The 16,689-nt window shown below is 62.1% G+C and overlaps 1 protein-coding gene across 5 annotated transcripts; it reads right to left on the reverse strand.

Annotated features, from left to right (window-relative positions):
• Positions 1-38: 38 nt before the first annotated feature.
• Positions 39-16,421, reverse strand: STKLD1 (serine/threonine kinase like domain containing 1). 5 transcript variants are annotated; one of them, XM_012929309.3, is made up of 19 exons: positions 16,202-16,421; positions 15,227-15,313; positions 12,731-12,775; positions 11,729-11,803; positions 10,889-10,990; positions 9,857-9,927; positions 9,262-9,377; positions 7,677-7,795; positions 6,848-7,011; positions 6,354-6,484; positions 5,769-5,852; positions 4,035-4,151; positions 3,439-3,579; positions 2,832-2,972; positions 2,311-2,439; positions 2,100-2,228; positions 761-901; positions 602-681; positions 40-521 (listed from the first exon to the last, which is right to left on the reverse strand). In XM_012929309.3, exons 1-19 carry the CDS (start codon positions 16,214-16,216, stop codon positions 393-395), a joined length of 2,016 nt encoding a protein of 671 aa, XP_012784763.2. In that variant the 5' UTR covers positions 16,217-16,421; the 3' UTR covers positions 40-392. The 5 variants fall into 5 exon arrangements, with proteins under 5 accessions (XP_058528918.1, XP_012784763.2, XP_058528915.1 ...); XM_058672932.1 differs by having other exon boundaries at positions 6,351-6,484; XM_058672935.1 differs by lacking the exon at positions 10,889-10,990 and having other exon boundaries at positions 39-521; positions 6,351-6,484.
• Between the last annotated feature and the right edge of the window lie 268 nt (positions 16,422-16,689).

Consider the following 16,689-nt stretch of genomic DNA (forward strand, 5'->3'; position numbering starts at 1 on the left):
GGCCTCGGAGGGCTCGCCCTTCCCACTGTTGGCACTGTGGCCAGTGCTGCTCACTGTGAGGACACGCTGGCTGTGGCCTGTGGGCAGTTGGACCATTGCAAATAAAGCCAGAGCTTTGGAGCCAGCAGAGGAGTCCACACCCCAGCACAGAAAGGTCTGGACGGGCCTCCGAGGCCAGACTGCTGCCCCCTGGTCTGGTTACATGAAGTCGTTGCCAGTGGACACTGCCCATGTCCAGAGATGACCAACCGTGGAGGAGCAGGCTGTGGGCTTTATTTGTCAATGGAAGGTGGCACACAGGGCCCTGGGGAGCCCTGTACCCCGCCACCATGCCCACACCCAGGGAAGGGCCAGCTTGGGTTGTGCCAAGGCTGGGAGGAAGGGCCGACCCCTCAGGGCCGAGGGAGAAGGCACACAGGGAGGTTGGGGGTCTGGGGCGCAGCAGGGAGCTCTGCTTTGTGGGGGCTGTGCAGTGCAGCCTCCAGCCTGCTGAGGACTGCGTTGGCGTGGGAGACCAGCTCCTGCAGATGGAGGGTGGACTGCTGGTTCCCAGGGCTGGGGTCCCTCAGCCCCCCGGGGGCCCCTGCCGGCCGCCACTCACCAGGCTGGATGAGAATCGCCCCCGGACCTCGTGCGCCAGCTCCTGGATGTCCGTAGACACCAGCTCCGGCAGGATCTCCTCTGGGGGTGGGGGGCTTTGAGACCAGGCTATGCCCGCACCCCTCGCTGGGCTCAGGCCAGGGGCCCCAGGGGCTCTTACTGTAGCGGGCCAGGTATGCCAGCAGCATGCACACGTTCTCCACCACCTCGGGGTCGTCCCTGTGCAGCTGGTAGATGTCTCTGAGCAGCATGAGGCCGCTGCGGTCCTCCTCCACCACTGCCACCCGGAAGGCCGCCAGCTCTGCGGGCGGAGGGTTCCTGGCCTGGGGCTGCCGCTCGTGCGGTGGCAGGGCTGGCAAGGATACTGATGGTGCCGGGCAGCAGGGACCTGGCTCCTGGAGGGATGCTTACCTGGGGTGTGGCCCGCTGAAGGTTCCCTGTTCCCTGCCTACACTGAGGCGTGTCCCAGCCCCCCTTTCCCAGGAGTTGGCGGCGTGCACCGAGAGCACTGTCCCAGCAGGAGAGGCAGCCAGGGCCCCTTTTGCTCCAGTTCTGCTCCTGCTGCTGCCCTCTGACTCCAGCCTAGGACCAAGGTGTCCCTCTTGAGTGGGAGAACTATCTGTGTGAGTTACTATCTGGCCAAGGACACCCTGGTTATTTAAGTGGCACAGGAGAGGAGCACACTGGTGCCCCAGAGGACCAGGCCTGCAGGGTCTGTGGAAGGTGTCCCTGTGGGAGACCCAGCGTGGCGCACGGAGGTCAAAGCCACAGGCTGGGTGGGCTTTACCACTACCTGGGGCACCTGTGAGGCCTTCTCATGTGTGACCCAGGGTGGGGCTCCCAGCTTAGGCCTGGCTACTGCAGGTATGAGCTCATGGTCAAGTGATGGCTGTTTCCATGTGTGGCTGCACGTGGCACTCCGTGACAGCCAGAGGGTGTGTGCTGGAGACCTGGACACTGGCCTTAAGGCCTAGCCTGTGATGTGGGTCCTGTAGCTGAACCCTGGCTGCTGGCAGCCACCCCGACTCCCTGCCAGTACACCTGGGGCAGCAATGGGAGGTGGCCTGCAGCCCAGGTGGGAGTGCCAGAGGAGGCTGGCTGTGGGCCGGCAGAGGGAGCTGACACGATGCCTTCTAATAAACACGGTGGCACCTTCAGGATGGTGGGTTTTGAATTCCTCTTGCGGGGGGCTGGTGTTGGGAGCACAGCAGCTTGATTTATTGCCAACACTCTGAAAGCTGGTGTGAACCTCAGCTGGCCCACTCCCAGTCCAGCTTCCGGCCGATGCCCGAGAAGGTGAAACATGGGCCCTGGGCCCCTGCCTGCCATGCGCACGCAAGGCCAGGTTTGAGCCACAGGTCCTGCGTGTGTCCTGGCCCAGCCCTGGTTGTTGGGGCCGAGTAAGTCGGCAGATGGAAGATGTCAGTCTCCCCACCTCTGCCCTCTCCACAAAAAACACAGCGTATTCCTGTGGTGATGGGGCAGCTCCCATGGCTCACCGGACACCTTGACAAGGCTGGCCATTCCCCGGCAGGCGTTGTTCACCAGCAGGACCCGGTCCTGGCACAGCCGGATGCTATGCAGGCACAGCGCCATCACATGTTCAAATTGTCGCTCCTGTATGCAGCCTGAGGAGGGCGGAGGGCTGGTGCTGTGTTTCCAGGTGCCACAGCTCCTGCTGCCCAAAGGCAGAGGGGCTAGGCTGCTTACCCAGCAACGAGAGCAGCCAGAAGACCCCACAGCCGGCCTCGGCCATTTCTATGTCCTCGGGATAAGTGGACAGCACCTGGATGACCAGGCTTGGGATCTTCTCCAAGGCAGCCTTGCTCACGACGACGGCTGGAGCCAGGACAAGGGCAGGGGACACCGAGGCTTGTGACCCGGACGCTGCTGGCACCCTCTCCACCCTCACCCACACACCCGCTGCCACCCTCCTGCCAGGACGGCCCAGTGGGAGTGGGGGCTGAACAGGACTCTGCTGGCACCACCTCCACCCCAAATGCCCTCCTGCTGCCCGTCACAGAGGTGGAGAGCTAGGGCTCCCGCTGCCAGCACAGCCCGAGGGAGCGATGGCTGAGAGAGGCTGGACCTTGCACTCCCGGGCCGTTGGTGGGGCCTGTGTGTTGAGGGTCGGCCCCTGCATGGGACCCCTGCAGCCTTCTGCAATGGCTTTCCCATCCTGCCCTCTCCCTCCAGCCCTTGTCCTCATGGGAGAGTCCAGGGGGCCTCACCGTCCACCAGGATGGTCCAGAGCAGGTTCAGGCTGGTGGCGCACACGTCCCTGTCAGCAGGGAAGCTGAGCAGCTGCTCGGCGACATGCTCCAGGGTGTGCTCAAACAGCCCTGCCTTGTGCAGCTCCTCTGAGGCAGAAGCTGTGGATGGCCCAGAGTGAGGCCTCCAGGAAGCCCTCCCGGACCACTGTGCCCCCACTGGCCTGGGCTCCTTCTGGATCACCCATGCCAGTGTCACTCAGCATCACTAAGCTGGCCTGTCCTCCAGTGCAGGCTCCCACTCCAGACACTCGGGTCAGCCTCCATCCCTGCCCCCACCCCAGGTTCCCTCAGCCCCAGCTTTTGTTGGGAGAACAATGGGCAAGGGGCCTTGAAGGGCTCGGCTCGGTGGGTGGGTGACTGGGTCTGTGTCCCAGATCTGGCACAGGAAGCCAGTGGCAGGGCCACTGTACCCAGGCTCCCAGCAGATTATGGGTCAGGAGGTGTGCATCCCTCCGGGGAGGACGTGGGAACTGCCATGGGGACAGGAGTAAGCACCTAGCCGCAGGTGGCATGGAGCCGCCAACACCCAGACCCGGCAGCTCCTGGGCGTGGCCGGTTGGCTCACCCTGGCTGCAGATGATGGTGAGCAAGCTGTAGACCGTCACGATGAGCGGCTTGGCCTGCCGGTGACTGCGCAGGACACTCAGCAGGCTGGACATCATGGCATTGTCCCAGTGGGCCTCGGCTGACGCGTCCTGGGCCAGTGCTGCTCCAGGCCCAGGAAGAAACCTGGGATAAAACTCTGAAGCCAGGACTCAGGGTGCCGCGCTCTGCCCAGGACCTACACCTCCACTCAGTGGTCACAGCCTAGCATCCAGGCCCAGCGGGGCGAGGACCGGGGCCCTGTCTGCCCATATCCAGGGCTGCAGCCCCATGGCAACCAGCTAGACCACGCGGTGACACCAGACCTCACGGTGACAACAGACCATGGGGTGACACCCTCCCCAGGCAGCTGGACGGGAACAGAGCACTGGCACTTTGAGAGTCCCAGGGCATTCGGCCTTAACATCCCAGAGACACTGCTAGGGAACCAGGGCCCCAGGAGCTCAGCTGCCACTACTCTGGCCAAGGACCACCCTGGAGGACCCCCATGTCCAGCTCCTAGCTTTGTGGCCAGGAACCAGCTGGCTGCGGTCAGGAGGGCTGTGGCGTGGCACCCACCCTGGCCCAGGACACGCAGCAGCAGAGAGCAGCCACACAGCTGCACGTCCAGGAGCCTCTCATGCTGTTTCATGGTGCCGATCACCACCTCCACCAGCTCCGTGGGCCACGGCAGACCTGCGGGCAGGGGCACAGGGGAGAGGCCTCCAACAGCTCGGTGAGGGGCCCAGCAGGTCCTTGGGGTGACAGGCCCAGTAGGATGAGAGCAGGTGCTCTGCCATCCAGCCCTGCTGTGTGCCAGGAGCTGCCCACCACAAGGGCCAGAGGCAAGAATTTGTGCTCCTTTCTCACTGCTGGTCCCCCTGGCCTCTTCCTCATAGGAAAAATGAGGGTGACACCACCCCCCCACTGCAGGCTTGGCACTGGAGGAATTACAAGGCACCAGACAGCCCAGCCCCAGCAAACCACTTCCAAGGCAGTATGGCTCCAGGCTGTGGGAAGGGCTCACCTCTAGGGAAGGTGCCCTGATCTTCCTGCAGTTTCCCTCAAGGGAAGAACCCTTGCCCCTGCACTCTTGGCCATGTCCCAGCTCCACAAGGAGGGGTCAGGGCTGAGCCTCCAGGATCCGTAACGCCCAGCACCTGGGACAGGCTGTAAGAACTCCAAGTGTGCTTTGTCTAGAGACGGACAGATGGAAGGATGCATGGATGGACATGAGGTGTACATGTGGGTGGAGGGGTGGGAGGACGTGTGCTTACCTCCATGTGTGGGTGGGTGTGCGGGTGAGTGTGTGGATGGATGAGTGTGTGTGGGGGTGGATTGGTGTTTCGATGAATGGATGGGTGTGTGTGTGTGCAGGTGGTTCTGTGCACAGATGGATCCAGGATGGGTGGCTGACTGCCTGGATGGCTTGTTGGGTGGGTGATGGTTGTATTCTTGAACTGGCTGGCTTGCTGGAGAAGTGTATGGGCGCAGGATGGGTGGGTGAGCGGATGACTGCATGACTACGGGGATGGAACATCTGGCAGGTAAGACTGCAAACATGGGGAGATGGTAAGTTTGTTTTTTTTTTCTGTATCACTGAAAAATCGCTGCAATGAATGCCAACAGTGGTTGTGGTGGACTGTGCATTTCTGACAGAGAGCTGCCATAGGGCTGTCTAGCACCTGTGAAAACGCTCAGAATCAGGAAACGCCCCGGCAGCAATGGACGCGCCTGGACACCCCAGGCTCTGGGTGTTCTGAATGAGAACACCCACTGGAACCCGCCAGAGGGAGGCAGTCGGGGTCGCCCAGAGCCACAGGGACCACATGAAGGCAGCCAGGGCTGTGACGCAGCCAGTCAAACCGCTGCTTGTCACAGGCATCCCACACAGGTGCTGCTTCAAGCCCCGCTGCTCCGTTTCTGTTGCGGCTCCGTGCTGATGCGCCTGGAAAAGCCCCAGTCCTCGGGCCCTGTGCTCCTGTGGCAGACTGGGTGGAGTCCAGGGTCCTGGCTTCAGCCTGGCCCCGCTCTGGCTGGCGGGAAGTGAACCAGGAGAGCTCGGGCTTTCCTGGTCTCTCTCCTTTCCCTCCTCCTTCTCTCTCCTGCTGCCTTTCAAACAAGTGAATATTTAAAAATCAGCATGTGAGGGAAGGTGCCCTGCTCAGTGTGGTGACGCAGGAAGGATGCCCCGTGTCTGTTTCCCCAGCAGGTGTATAGCTGTGAGGACAGCATGGCGCTGCCCTGAGGTCCTGGGGCCAGCAGGGCTGCCTCCTGCAGCAGCTGTGGCAGGGGTGTGGCTGGGGTCTCTACCTAGCTGCTCCTCAGGCATCGTCAGGAGTCTCTGCATGCTCCTGAGCTGGACTTCGGGGCGGCTCGAGAAGTTCTGCATGACCTCTGTGGGGGACAGGGCAGTCAGTTGGGCAGAGCCCGCCCTGCTCTGGAAGCCACGAGGTGGCGCTGCTCAAGTCCTTACTGTGCAGGCGAGGACACTGGCCAGGCCACCTGTCCCACAGCAAACCCATGTCTCTGGGAGCAACACTGCATCATGGCAGGTAGTGTGTGTGTGGAAGGGGTCGGGGCCACTGAGAGCAGGTTGAAGAGGGCTGGAGGGGTCCTGGGGGTGTGGTGTGAGCGGGCTGTTACAGAGGACCAGGAGGCAGGTGGGACATGGGCCGTGGGATGGGCCACGAGCAGGGTGGCATCCCAAGCAAAGCAGCACTAAGGGACAGAGGGGAGGGCCCAGAGGTGTCAGGCCGTGCAGGAGGCACTAGCCCTGGGGGACAGAGAGGAGCAGGAGGCACTAGCCCTGGGGGACAGAGGGGAGTGGCCCAGAGGTGTCAGGCCATGCAGGAGGCACTAGTCCTGGGGGCCCAAGCAGTGGGATGGGCGCACCACCTAGGATGTTGGCGAGGTTGCTTTCCAGCAGTGTGTCCATGAGGAACGGGGGCACCACCTGCCGGTGCAGGGACAGGGTGACACACGAGGACTTGAAGGAGCTGCTCACGAAGGTGATGTGGATCACGTCCCTGCAGACGTGGGGTGACTGTCCTGGGCTCCAGTGCATTCGGCCTCCCTCACAGCCCGCAGCCAGGACCCCGGGACAATCAGAACTTAGGCTGCATTCACTGTCGTTTCCCCTCCTGACTTTAAACTACAATTGAAACCTTTCCCCTCAAGTGCCGTGAGGTCTTGGGGCCACCTCTCCCATTGTGCATGCAGTGCTGGCTCAGCAGCACCCCAAGCACATGTCACACCCTTGGCAGCTGGATAGCTGGGATGGCTGAGGTGTGTGCGAGTCCAGATGTGTGCCCACCCACTCGGTGCTGGGTGCAAGGCTGTGCTGACAGGGAAGTCAGCAGGTGCCAGTGGAACCTGGATCCTGGGCTCACCTGATGGAGATGCGGTCCAGGGGTCTGACCTGGAGCATCAGCGGTAGCAGCTGCGAGAAGGTGTCTGCGTCTGGGATCTGTCTCTCCTCCATGGTCTTTAGCACAGCCCCCAGGCCACCGGGGCCCTGGCGGAGGGACTTCCGCAGGTGCATGGCCTCTGTCGCCTGCCAGAGAGGGTGCTGCTGCAGGAGACTGGCCTGGCTCTGGTAGGAGAGTGAGCTGGGGGGATGGAGGGACCCCCGACTTTGACGAGGCCACTAGAACCTCCAGCTCGGCCAAGAGAAGGAGGCTTAGAGGAGTGGCATTCTGTGGTCCAGCTGCGGCTGGAGACATTGCTCCAGGAGGCTGCGGCTCTGCATCCAGCCTGCAAGACGACCCAGCCACGTGGGGCCAGGGTAAGCACCAAGCACACACTCCCTTCTGCACCTTTGTCTCCCAGTCTCCCAGGGCATCTTTCCAAGGCAGGCAGTAGCAGGCAGTAGTTCCGGGACAGATTCCGGGGGTGTGGCCAGGAGCCTACACTGTTAGGGGACCTGGGTGGTGGCATGGGTTTGGGAGGAGCAGAGCCTGGGGCCTGGCTTCCTCCCTGAAGTCCTACAAGCCTCATCCTGCCAGGTGCCCTACAGCCAGGGTAGGGAAGGCCCCCGAGAGGCACAGGTTTCTCTTGCACGGCCGTGTCCTTCCTTTTATTTAAACCAGGGTACCTGGGCTGGGGCAGCTCTGTGGGAGTGAGTCGGGGTGAGGGCAGGGAGGGCTTGCTGAGGGCTGGGAACAGGGAGGCTGGCTGAGTGGGCCTGCTCCCAGGCAGCAGCGAGCAGCAGGGGCTCACCTCCAAAAACGAACAGCTGGCCATGTCCAGAATGATGCAGCCCAGAGACCAGACGTCCGACTGCGTGCTGAAGGAGAAACTGAGGGCCTCGGGCGCCATCCAGGACTTCTGGAAGGGGTCTGTGGGCAGGAGCAGCACAGGGGAGCTGCTGAGTCCTGGAAAATCTGAGGACAAGGGTAGGGCCAACCCACCCTTCCCAGCACTGGCCCTTGGGCATCCTTCCCTGCCACCCTGTCCAGGACAGCTAGGAAGGGGCCCACCACACTGGCTGCGGGCACGAGTGTCGGTGCCCATGAAGGCTGCTGACAGCTGTGGGAGTGGGCACGAGTGTCAGTGCCCATGAAGGCTGCTGACAGCTGTGGGAGGCAGGTCCCCAAAAGGCCATCTTGCAGCTCTGTAAGTGTTGTGCTCCCTGCAGGTATAAAGGGCTTTGGCATCAAATCGCAGGTGTGCTGCTTCAGGCTCTGTGTCTGAGCCCCAGGAGGAACCAAACAACAAGGTCGTCATCCAGGCCTGCGAGTCCCTAACTGGTCTCAGGTAGCCCTTCATCCCTAAACCTCCACTTCCCAAAGGTCTGTGCCCACTACCCATCACCAAACATCCAATCAACCATGCATCCAGTCACTCTTATTTACCCACCCCAGCCATCAATCCATCCTCTACCCACCCACCCATCCATTTATCCATCTGTGTATCCTACCACCATCCATCCAGTTATCCATCCACCCACCTCTCTACCCACCCAACATCCATCCTTCCGTCAGCCCATCCATCCACCCACACTTCCAACTACACAACCATCCACCCATTTGTCCACTGATCCATGCATACATCCACCCATCAACTCATCCACTCACCCATCCATCCATCCAATCGCCCTTCAACCCACTCTTCCACCCACCCACTCGTCCAGTTATCCATCCATCCACCAATCCATTCACCCACCCATCCATCCGGTTATCTGTCTGTGCATCTACCCACCCATTCCTCCACTTATACATCCAGAAAACTCCCCCCTCTACCCTCCAAACCATGCAGCCATCCTCCCTCCCTCCCATCCATCCACTCATCTATCCACCCACCCAGCCATCCCTTCAGTAACCTATCCATACAACTCCCCCTCCACCCGCCCAACATTCGCCCACTCCTCCACGCACCCGCCCGTCTGTCCATCCGTGCAGACATCATCAGTTGGTGCAGTTATTCAGTTATCTATCTACACATCACCCATCCACCCATTCTTCCATCTACCCACTTTTCTGTTCTCTGTGAAACCAGGACTTTCATTGTTGACTTCCACCCTGGGACTGCAGGATGCCTAGCTGTGGTTTCTGCCTCTGACTCAGACAGCTGTCATAGGCGCAAAGCCCTGTGCCCTTTCAAAGGACATAGACTCCCCGCTTGCCTGCACCCTGGTACAGCCAGAGCCTGGGACAGCCAGAGCCTGGGACATGCTGTGTCCTTCCTTCTCAGGCTTTCTCACCCATCCCACAAGGGCTAGCACAGTGATGCACACCCATTTCTCTGCTCCCCAGAGTTCTCTTGCACATGCCTGGGGCCACCCAGGGACCCCAAGAGCAGCCACCTTCCTCGGCTCGGATGGTCCACTTGGCCTCGTCTACCATCAGCTTGTTGCAGCACAAGTCCTGTAACTTACAATGGTTGTCGCTGACCAGGGTGATGTTTGATGGCTTGAGGTTCCTGAGACCGAGAGAGGACTGTCCTGGGGGAACTGGGGTCCCTTGGGGCAGGGTGTTACCTCCTGCCCCCTCCCACCGCTCCCGAGCAGCTCACCCCTCTGCTGCCCTCAGCAAAATGTCCCTTCTCAGGCCACTCTGCTTCTGAGCGGCATCAATGACCCGGTGCTCCTTCTTTGGAGGAAAATTCAAACCCCAGCAGCTGCTGGAGTCCCTGGCTGCGCCCTAGGGGGACGTCTGGTGAAATGCATGCCGGCTGAGCACACATGGGCAGCATGGAAGAACTTGCGAAGTTGCTGCTGGAGGTCCTTTCCCGGGAGGTTGGGCCACAGGGCCGCATGGCCGGCGGGCCAGAGGCCAAGCAGGCCGCTGCCTCTCCTCTGTGTGGTCCCTTTAGCTTTGCCTGCACCATAGACCCAGCTGGTGCCCCACATGCCCGGAAGCCTCTGTTCAGCTGCGGTGAGAGCAGGTGGCTCTGCTCACCTGTGGACGATGCCCAGCTGGTGCAGGTACTCCAGGGCGTCCAGCACCTGGCCCAGTACATTCTGAAGCCACTGGGAAGCAGGGGAGATGGGACGGGAGGGGATTAGAGCTCCTGGGTGACCCCAAGGCCCCAAGAGCTTGAGCCAGCACAGGAGGCTAGGGCCTGATCCCCAGACCCTGTGTTCCTGTGCTGCTGCTCCAGCTCCAGGGCCAGCGAAGCTCCAGTGCCTGCTTGGGGCTTGCACCCTGATGCTGTGAAAGGCAAAGCTGCCCTGAGGCCACACGGAGAGGAGCTGCGTTCCCGGCAGGACTGTGGGGGCAAGCTGCCAGTCATCCAGCCCTCAGGGGCATCCACAAAACTAAGCTGTGTCTCGGAACTAAAAGCCAGTGCTGACAAGTTCTGGGAGCGGACGGAGAGAACACCCGGGGTGTTGGGTGGGAAGGGCGTCTTAGCCCAGGGCTCCAGAGGCCCTCGGGAATGTGGGAGGTCCCGTGACAACATGGGCCTCCTGGTCCCCCGGAGCCGCCACGGCCAGGAAGGGGACACACATGTCCAGGTGGGCAGTCTCCTACATGTGAGGAGCTCACAAACAGATGTAGAGGCAGGTGGATGGGCCATGACCTGCTGGCGGGGCCCAGGTGGTGGTCATGGCGGGAGCCATGACGTGCCAGTGGGGACTCCATCTGATGCCCTTCTGGGCACCGCAGGGAGCGCACAGGGTCATGTCTGGAGATGAATCCGAGATACGGCCACTAACAGGAAACCTTCCGGAAGCGGGGAAAGTCTCTGCCCTGATCTGGGGGGAGGTCACGTGAGCACACAGGCCCAGCACACACCACGGAGGTCACGTGAGCACACAGGCCCAGCACACACCACGGAGGTCACGTGAGCACACAGGCCCAGCACACACCACGGAGGTCACGTGAGCACACACGCCAGCACACACCACGGAGGTCACGTGAGCACACACTTTCAGAGCGTGTCATGCTGAGGCCACAGCAGCCTCGCGTCACGGGGCCCTGGGGTCTCACCGCGGCGTCCATGGCCACCTTCGCCTTCCGCTTACTCTCGATGACCCTGTGGATGCTTCCCTTGCTGTACTCCATCACCAGGCAGAGGAACAGGGATGAGATCTGCCGGGACACCAGACGCCTCAGCCTGGGACCCGCTGAGCCCATGCCTCCTCCAGGCACAGCCGGAGCCCCTTCCTCAGAAGGAGGGGAACATGCTTCCAGAGGCTGGGGAGGGACCCCCTGCTCCCACTCGGGCCTGGGCTCCTCAACCCCAGGCAGGACCCCAATGGAAGCCCAATGGGATCCAATCAGCCACCCGCCTCCACCTCGGGCCTCCCGGGCCAGGCTGGGCTTGTCTCCACCAGGGTTCCGTCTGCAGCCAGCGCAAGGCTCCGGCTCAGGCAGCCCAGGCTGGGGCGCTCAACAAGCTGGCTTTGAAGCCTCACCACTCTCTCTGCACCTGTGGCCTTTCTGGATCTTTCTGAGCCACACAGCTATGACATTCTCTGGTCCCTCCTTTAGGAAGTGGTGATGGACAGGACGTTGGTTAGGAAACTCGGCAGAGCTACCAGCAAGGGCTCCAGAGGCACCAAAGTGCAATCCCCCCGTGCCTTGCTCAGCCTCTGGTCATGGTGGGGTGAGCTGGGGGGACTCTGGCACTGAGGCCTGGCCTCCGGCCCAGCCCCTGCTGCCTGTATAACATCATTTTCTACTATGAACTGGCTAGCCTTTTTTTCCTGCAGGGGGGCTGCTGGGGTGCTCCAGCACAGTCCCACGGAAGCAGCCACATTCAGGGTCCCCACCGCGGGTCTGAGGGGAGGGGTGGGGGGTGAGGGCTGTCGGTACCAGGCCACCCACCTCCTGGTTCCACATTATGAACACTTCATGGTACGTGGAGATGTGGGCGTGCTGCAGTTCCAGCAGCGGCATCAGCTGTGGGCCATGCCAAGCGAGAGGACGAGGGGTTAGGGGATGCTGCTCGTAGCTTGGTCTTTTCGTCCCCTCTCCCAGGCAAAATGCCAGTGGCCGGCCCTGAGCAGGCCAGCGGAGTGGCCACAGGGAGGCTGTGCTGCCCGGCAGTCAGGAGCCAGAAGGGCCAGCCCGAGCTGACTGCCGCGGGCCCAAGGCAGGCTCTTCCACCTTTGTTCACCTTACAGTCTCACCTAACAGTGGCAGACGGAAGTGGCCCAGGGCTAGCCATAAAGGCCAGTGGCCACGGGCTTGGCAGTGCCCATGTCCTCTGCCCCCAGTGGAAGGTGACAGAGGTGGCTTCCCGCAGCCCAGGCCAACTGGTTCCAGCAGGAGAGTGGGTGATTAAGCAGGCTGCTCCACAGGACAGAGGGGAATAGGTGTGGGGGTGGGCTGGGGTTCCCCCATGTTCTTTCTTCCCATCTGTCAGGCTGTGGCCCGAGTGCAACCTTGTGCTGGCTTGCTGGCAAAGCTCCAGGAGACGGCAGGTGACTGCTGGGTGGGCAAAGCGGCTGGCAGGCAGAGAGCAGCCCTTGGAGATGGCCGTGTGGCTCCCGTCGTGTGGGCCCTCCCGCCGTCTACTCCCAGCAACCCTGCGGACAGTCTTGGACCCCACACATCTGGCTCGGCAGCACTTAGGTGCACGGAGGAAGACGGTTCCTGGCAGAGTGGCTGAAAGCCTGGCCGCCATTCAGACTTCCTCTGCCCCAGTGTGGTGAGCTCCAGGCCGACCGTGCGGCACTCCGATGCAGGCCGAGAGTGCTGGGCAGGGACTCCTGTCATGATGTGGGGGGTCCTGGCGCTTAGTCTTCCCAGCAGGCTTCACTTTGCCACTTATAACAGGAGCCCTCAGCCCACAGTGTGTGGGGGCGCTGCTCCCAAGAGACTCACCTCCTCCAGGGCCTCGTCGGCTTGGTGCTTGTCAATGCATTCCACCTGGAGGAGCAAGACGGGCACTCACTCAGATCCATGGACGTGACCCATCACTTCTGTCATGTCCACCTCCATCACACCAGGGCCACCCGTCACTTCCTACAGCATTGAGCCTGACACCACCATCACCATCCCCACAGCCACCAGCATCATGTCACTACCCACTCCGCTGCTCTCATCCCGCCACCGTCCCCACCATCTGTGTGCTCACGGGGTCCCAGGCTCCCACTGTCATGCCTCCAGCACGTGCCATCAGACTGGGGCGCACATGTTCCTAAGGCAGTGACCTCAAAAAGCACTGTGTGATGAGGACACGCTTGGAATCGGCGCAGGATCCTGTCTCAGGTAGCGGGAGAGCAGGGCAGACGGTAGTGGGAAGGTGCTGGGGTGCAAGCTCTGTGCTGGTGGCACACTGCCAGTACGAGGAGGCCGCTCTGTGCCTGCACTCCCCTGTGGCAGCACCCTTGTCCTGCCCATGGCTTCTGTAAGGGCACATGGGGGGTCACAGGGAAAGGGAAGGCATGGGCAGTGGGGGGAGCGCACTCTCCCGCCACGACACGCCGGATGGGTCAGCAGCTCATGTCCCAGACATACACCAGGAGCATCTGTACTGGGGTGACCACAGATGCCACCAGAGTGGGGGGACCCAAGATGTCGGTGGGCCGCCTGTGTCTCCTGGGGGCCTGGAAGCAGCTGCGGCCAGTCAAGGTATCACACTGCAGCACTGGTCCAGAATCGGCACGCCTAGGAATTTTCCTGACGGTAGAGGCCCAGAACAAGCCAGCTGCAAGGCTGTGTATCTGCTTTGTGTGGACAGTGAGAACAGCAGCACGACCTTGGGCAGTGTCCATCATGGCGCACCACCTGGCAAGGGCAGACGAGGCCCGACTGCCCGAGCCAGGCTGGGAGGAAGCTGAGCTCGCTGCGCAGACACGGTTGTCAGGTGTCCCAGGAAGTTAGCGGCCTCAGCCACAGGTTCTCATAGAAATAAACCAGTCTGGGAAAGTTCCAAGAAGACCTGCGTGTGAGTGTGTCTGAGAGAGACTGTGTGTGTGACCTGGGTGTATGTGTGTGACAGAGAGACCTGGGTACGTGTGAGAGATGTGGGTGTAAGTGTGTGTGACCTCTGTGTGTGTGCATGATCTGGGTGTGTGTATGATCTGGGTGTGTGTATGATCTGTGTGTGTGTGTGACCTGTGTGTATATATGATCTGGGTGTGTGTATATGACCTCTCTGTGTGTGTATGATCTCTGTGTATGTGTGTGTATGATCTGCGTGTGTGTGTACACACAGATTCCTGCCTGCACTTCCGCCTCCGTGCTATCCAGGCAGACAGGGCCGGCTGGCTGACCGAGCCCTCGGGGCCGCACTGTGACATACAGGTTCCGCTGCTGCGGCAGCCCTCCTTCCCTGTCAGGGTGCTGGTGGGGGATCCGCGGCTCCACTTCTGACCCAGCTCCGTGACTGCACCTCGGCAGGCGGCAGGTGTTGGCTGACATACATGGGAGACCTGGCCTTGGTCTGGCCAGCCCTGGCTGTCGCCAGGGAGTGAACCAGCAGGAGGAAGATCCACTCTGTTCCTGTCACTCTTTCAATAAACAGAGATCTTCCACCTGCTGGTTCACTCCACAGATGGCTACAGTGGCCAGCTCAAGCCAGGCCAAAGCCATGCACCTGGAGTTTCTGGATCTCCTATGTGGGTGGCAGGCACCCAAACTCTTGGGTCATCTTGTACTGCTTTTCCCAGGCCACGAGCAGAGAGCTGGATCAGAAGTGGAGTGGCTGGGAGGTGATCTGGCACCCATACGGGATGCTGGTACAGCAGGTAAGCGATATTGCCCACCATGTCACAATTCAGGCCTAAATGAACAGACAAGGAGGTGGTCAGGCCTCCAGGCCGCCGGGCCTCCTTGGACAGGGCTGCTGAGCTGCCTACAAGGGAGGCCCCACACTGCATGGCCACCCAGAGGAGGACGTGTCGGGCACTCAGGGCAACCTCTCCTGGAACACTCGGCTTACCTGGCCTACCCCGTGCTAGGAACACAAACAGTGAGTACTCCACACGCCCTGCCAGCCTCGGGAGGGGCGGAGGAAGGGCTCGGGGTCAGGAGTGCTGTGCTGCCTTGGGCCTGGTCCCCTGCCTCTCTGGGCCTTGCTCCCTCTTAGTGAAACTGGGAATTCAAACCCTGTTGGAACCATGTGGCTTTGGCTGGGCTGGAGCTGCCTGGAGGCCTGCTGGTGGGGGTGGCCAGCTGGGCTCTTCTTTGCTGGACAGGCAGGAAAGGAAATGAGTTGGCGACTGGCATATGCCACAAGCGTACGGCAGGTGATGCCAAAGCAGCTGGAGTGACCACCCGTGTCCCTTCCCCCATCGACCCTAGGGCCTGGCCGCAGCAGGAAAGGCCCCCCTGGGACCTGGGTCTCCAACACGGGCTGGGGTCACCACCTCGTACCTGCTTCATCAACCACTTGACCTCGCTTTCCGTTTCCCGTACCACCAGGTTCGTCCCCAAAGCCCCGGGCTTCAGCCACTGCAAAACCTAACAGCAAGGGAGACACCAGCTTTCCAGAAATGCCTGCAGGTGCACCTGGTCCCCCATGGGGCAGACAGAGCTACTGTCCTCTCCCCTGGCCGTACCAGGAAGGTTGAGGAGCCCTCCAGCGTTGGGACCCTTCTCTGGGGCCAGTTCTGAGCTGGACATCCCAGAGCAAGACCTTCCCTTGGGCAAAGGACCTGGGCACAGCCCCCTCTAGACATCCGCGGTCTCGACACCAACCCCCATGTCACACATCGGGCATCCGTGAGACACAGCGACCTGTCCTACGGCCACACAGGCATGGCCACAGCTGCCTCTGCAGGAGACAGGCGCTGTAGCAGCAGCCCGGGGAGCTGGGTCCTTGCCCAGGACTGTGGCAGCGACACACAGACCTCCTGTGCTCTGACTCGGCCTCAGGTGCCAGCTGCGGGGAACTGAGGCCAGAGGACAGCCCTGCCTCCAAGGGATGGTAAGACAGCTGCAGTGGACAGCCCAGGAAGCGCCACCGGGGCCTCAGGCATTAAACTGTGGCACCATCTCAGCCTGATGCCATCTCTTTCTTTTTTGTTTTCTTGAAAACAGAGCTTTTAAAATTCTCTGGGGGTCAGTGCTACGGGCAGCATGCGACAGCCACCGCCTGTGGCCGGACATTCCACGCGTCGGCGGTTGGAACCCTGGTTGGTCCACTTCATCCAGCTCCTGCTTACGGCCTGGGGAAAGCAGTGCAGGCCGGTCCTGGGGCCCCTGAGCCCACGCGGAAGCCCCGAGGAAGCTCCCGGCAGGGAGGAACCAGGATCGGACCTACAGGCGCCTGACCACCAGCTGGGGACCGCCTCCCGCGATGGGGGGCGTAACCGTTACGTCTGAGGTGTCTAGGCGGCCCCAGGGCACCTGGTACTTCTCCATGCTGTCTCCAGGGGAAGCCTCCTGCACTCAGCTCCCTGTCCGGTCCCCGAGTGGCGTCTGCTGAGGACACCGGAGGCGGCGGGCTGGTCTTCGGACGGACGCTGACCCCTCGAGTCGGCCGCCGGGAGCGAAGGTGGTGGGCGGGGCCCGGATGCGGGGCGGAGCCTCGGACGCGGGAGGCGGGGCCTGGGACGAGGGGCGGGGCCCTGGCGTCGTGGGCGGGGCCCGGCGGCGGCGTCGTGGGCGGGGCCCGGCGGCAGCGTAGGGGCGGGGCGGGGCGCGACGTCGGGGGCGGAACCCGGGAGCGACGCCGGGCGCGGCGCCGCGGGCGTCAGGCTGGGCGAAGCGTGAGGGCGGGACCTGGGGCTAGGCGTGGGGCGGGGCATTGGCCTCGTGGGCGGGGCCCGGAGGCAGCGTGAGGGCGGGGCGCGGCGTCGGGGGCGGGGTCTGCAGCCGGGCCGCGGGCGTGCGCG

This window comes from Ochotona princeps, chromosome 14 (assembly GCF_030435755.1).
Source record: "Ochotona princeps isolate mOchPri1 chromosome 14, mOchPri1.hap1, whole genome shotgun sequence".
Lineage (NCBI taxonomy): Eukaryota > Metazoa > Chordata > Mammalia > Lagomorpha > Ochotonidae > Ochotona > Ochotona princeps.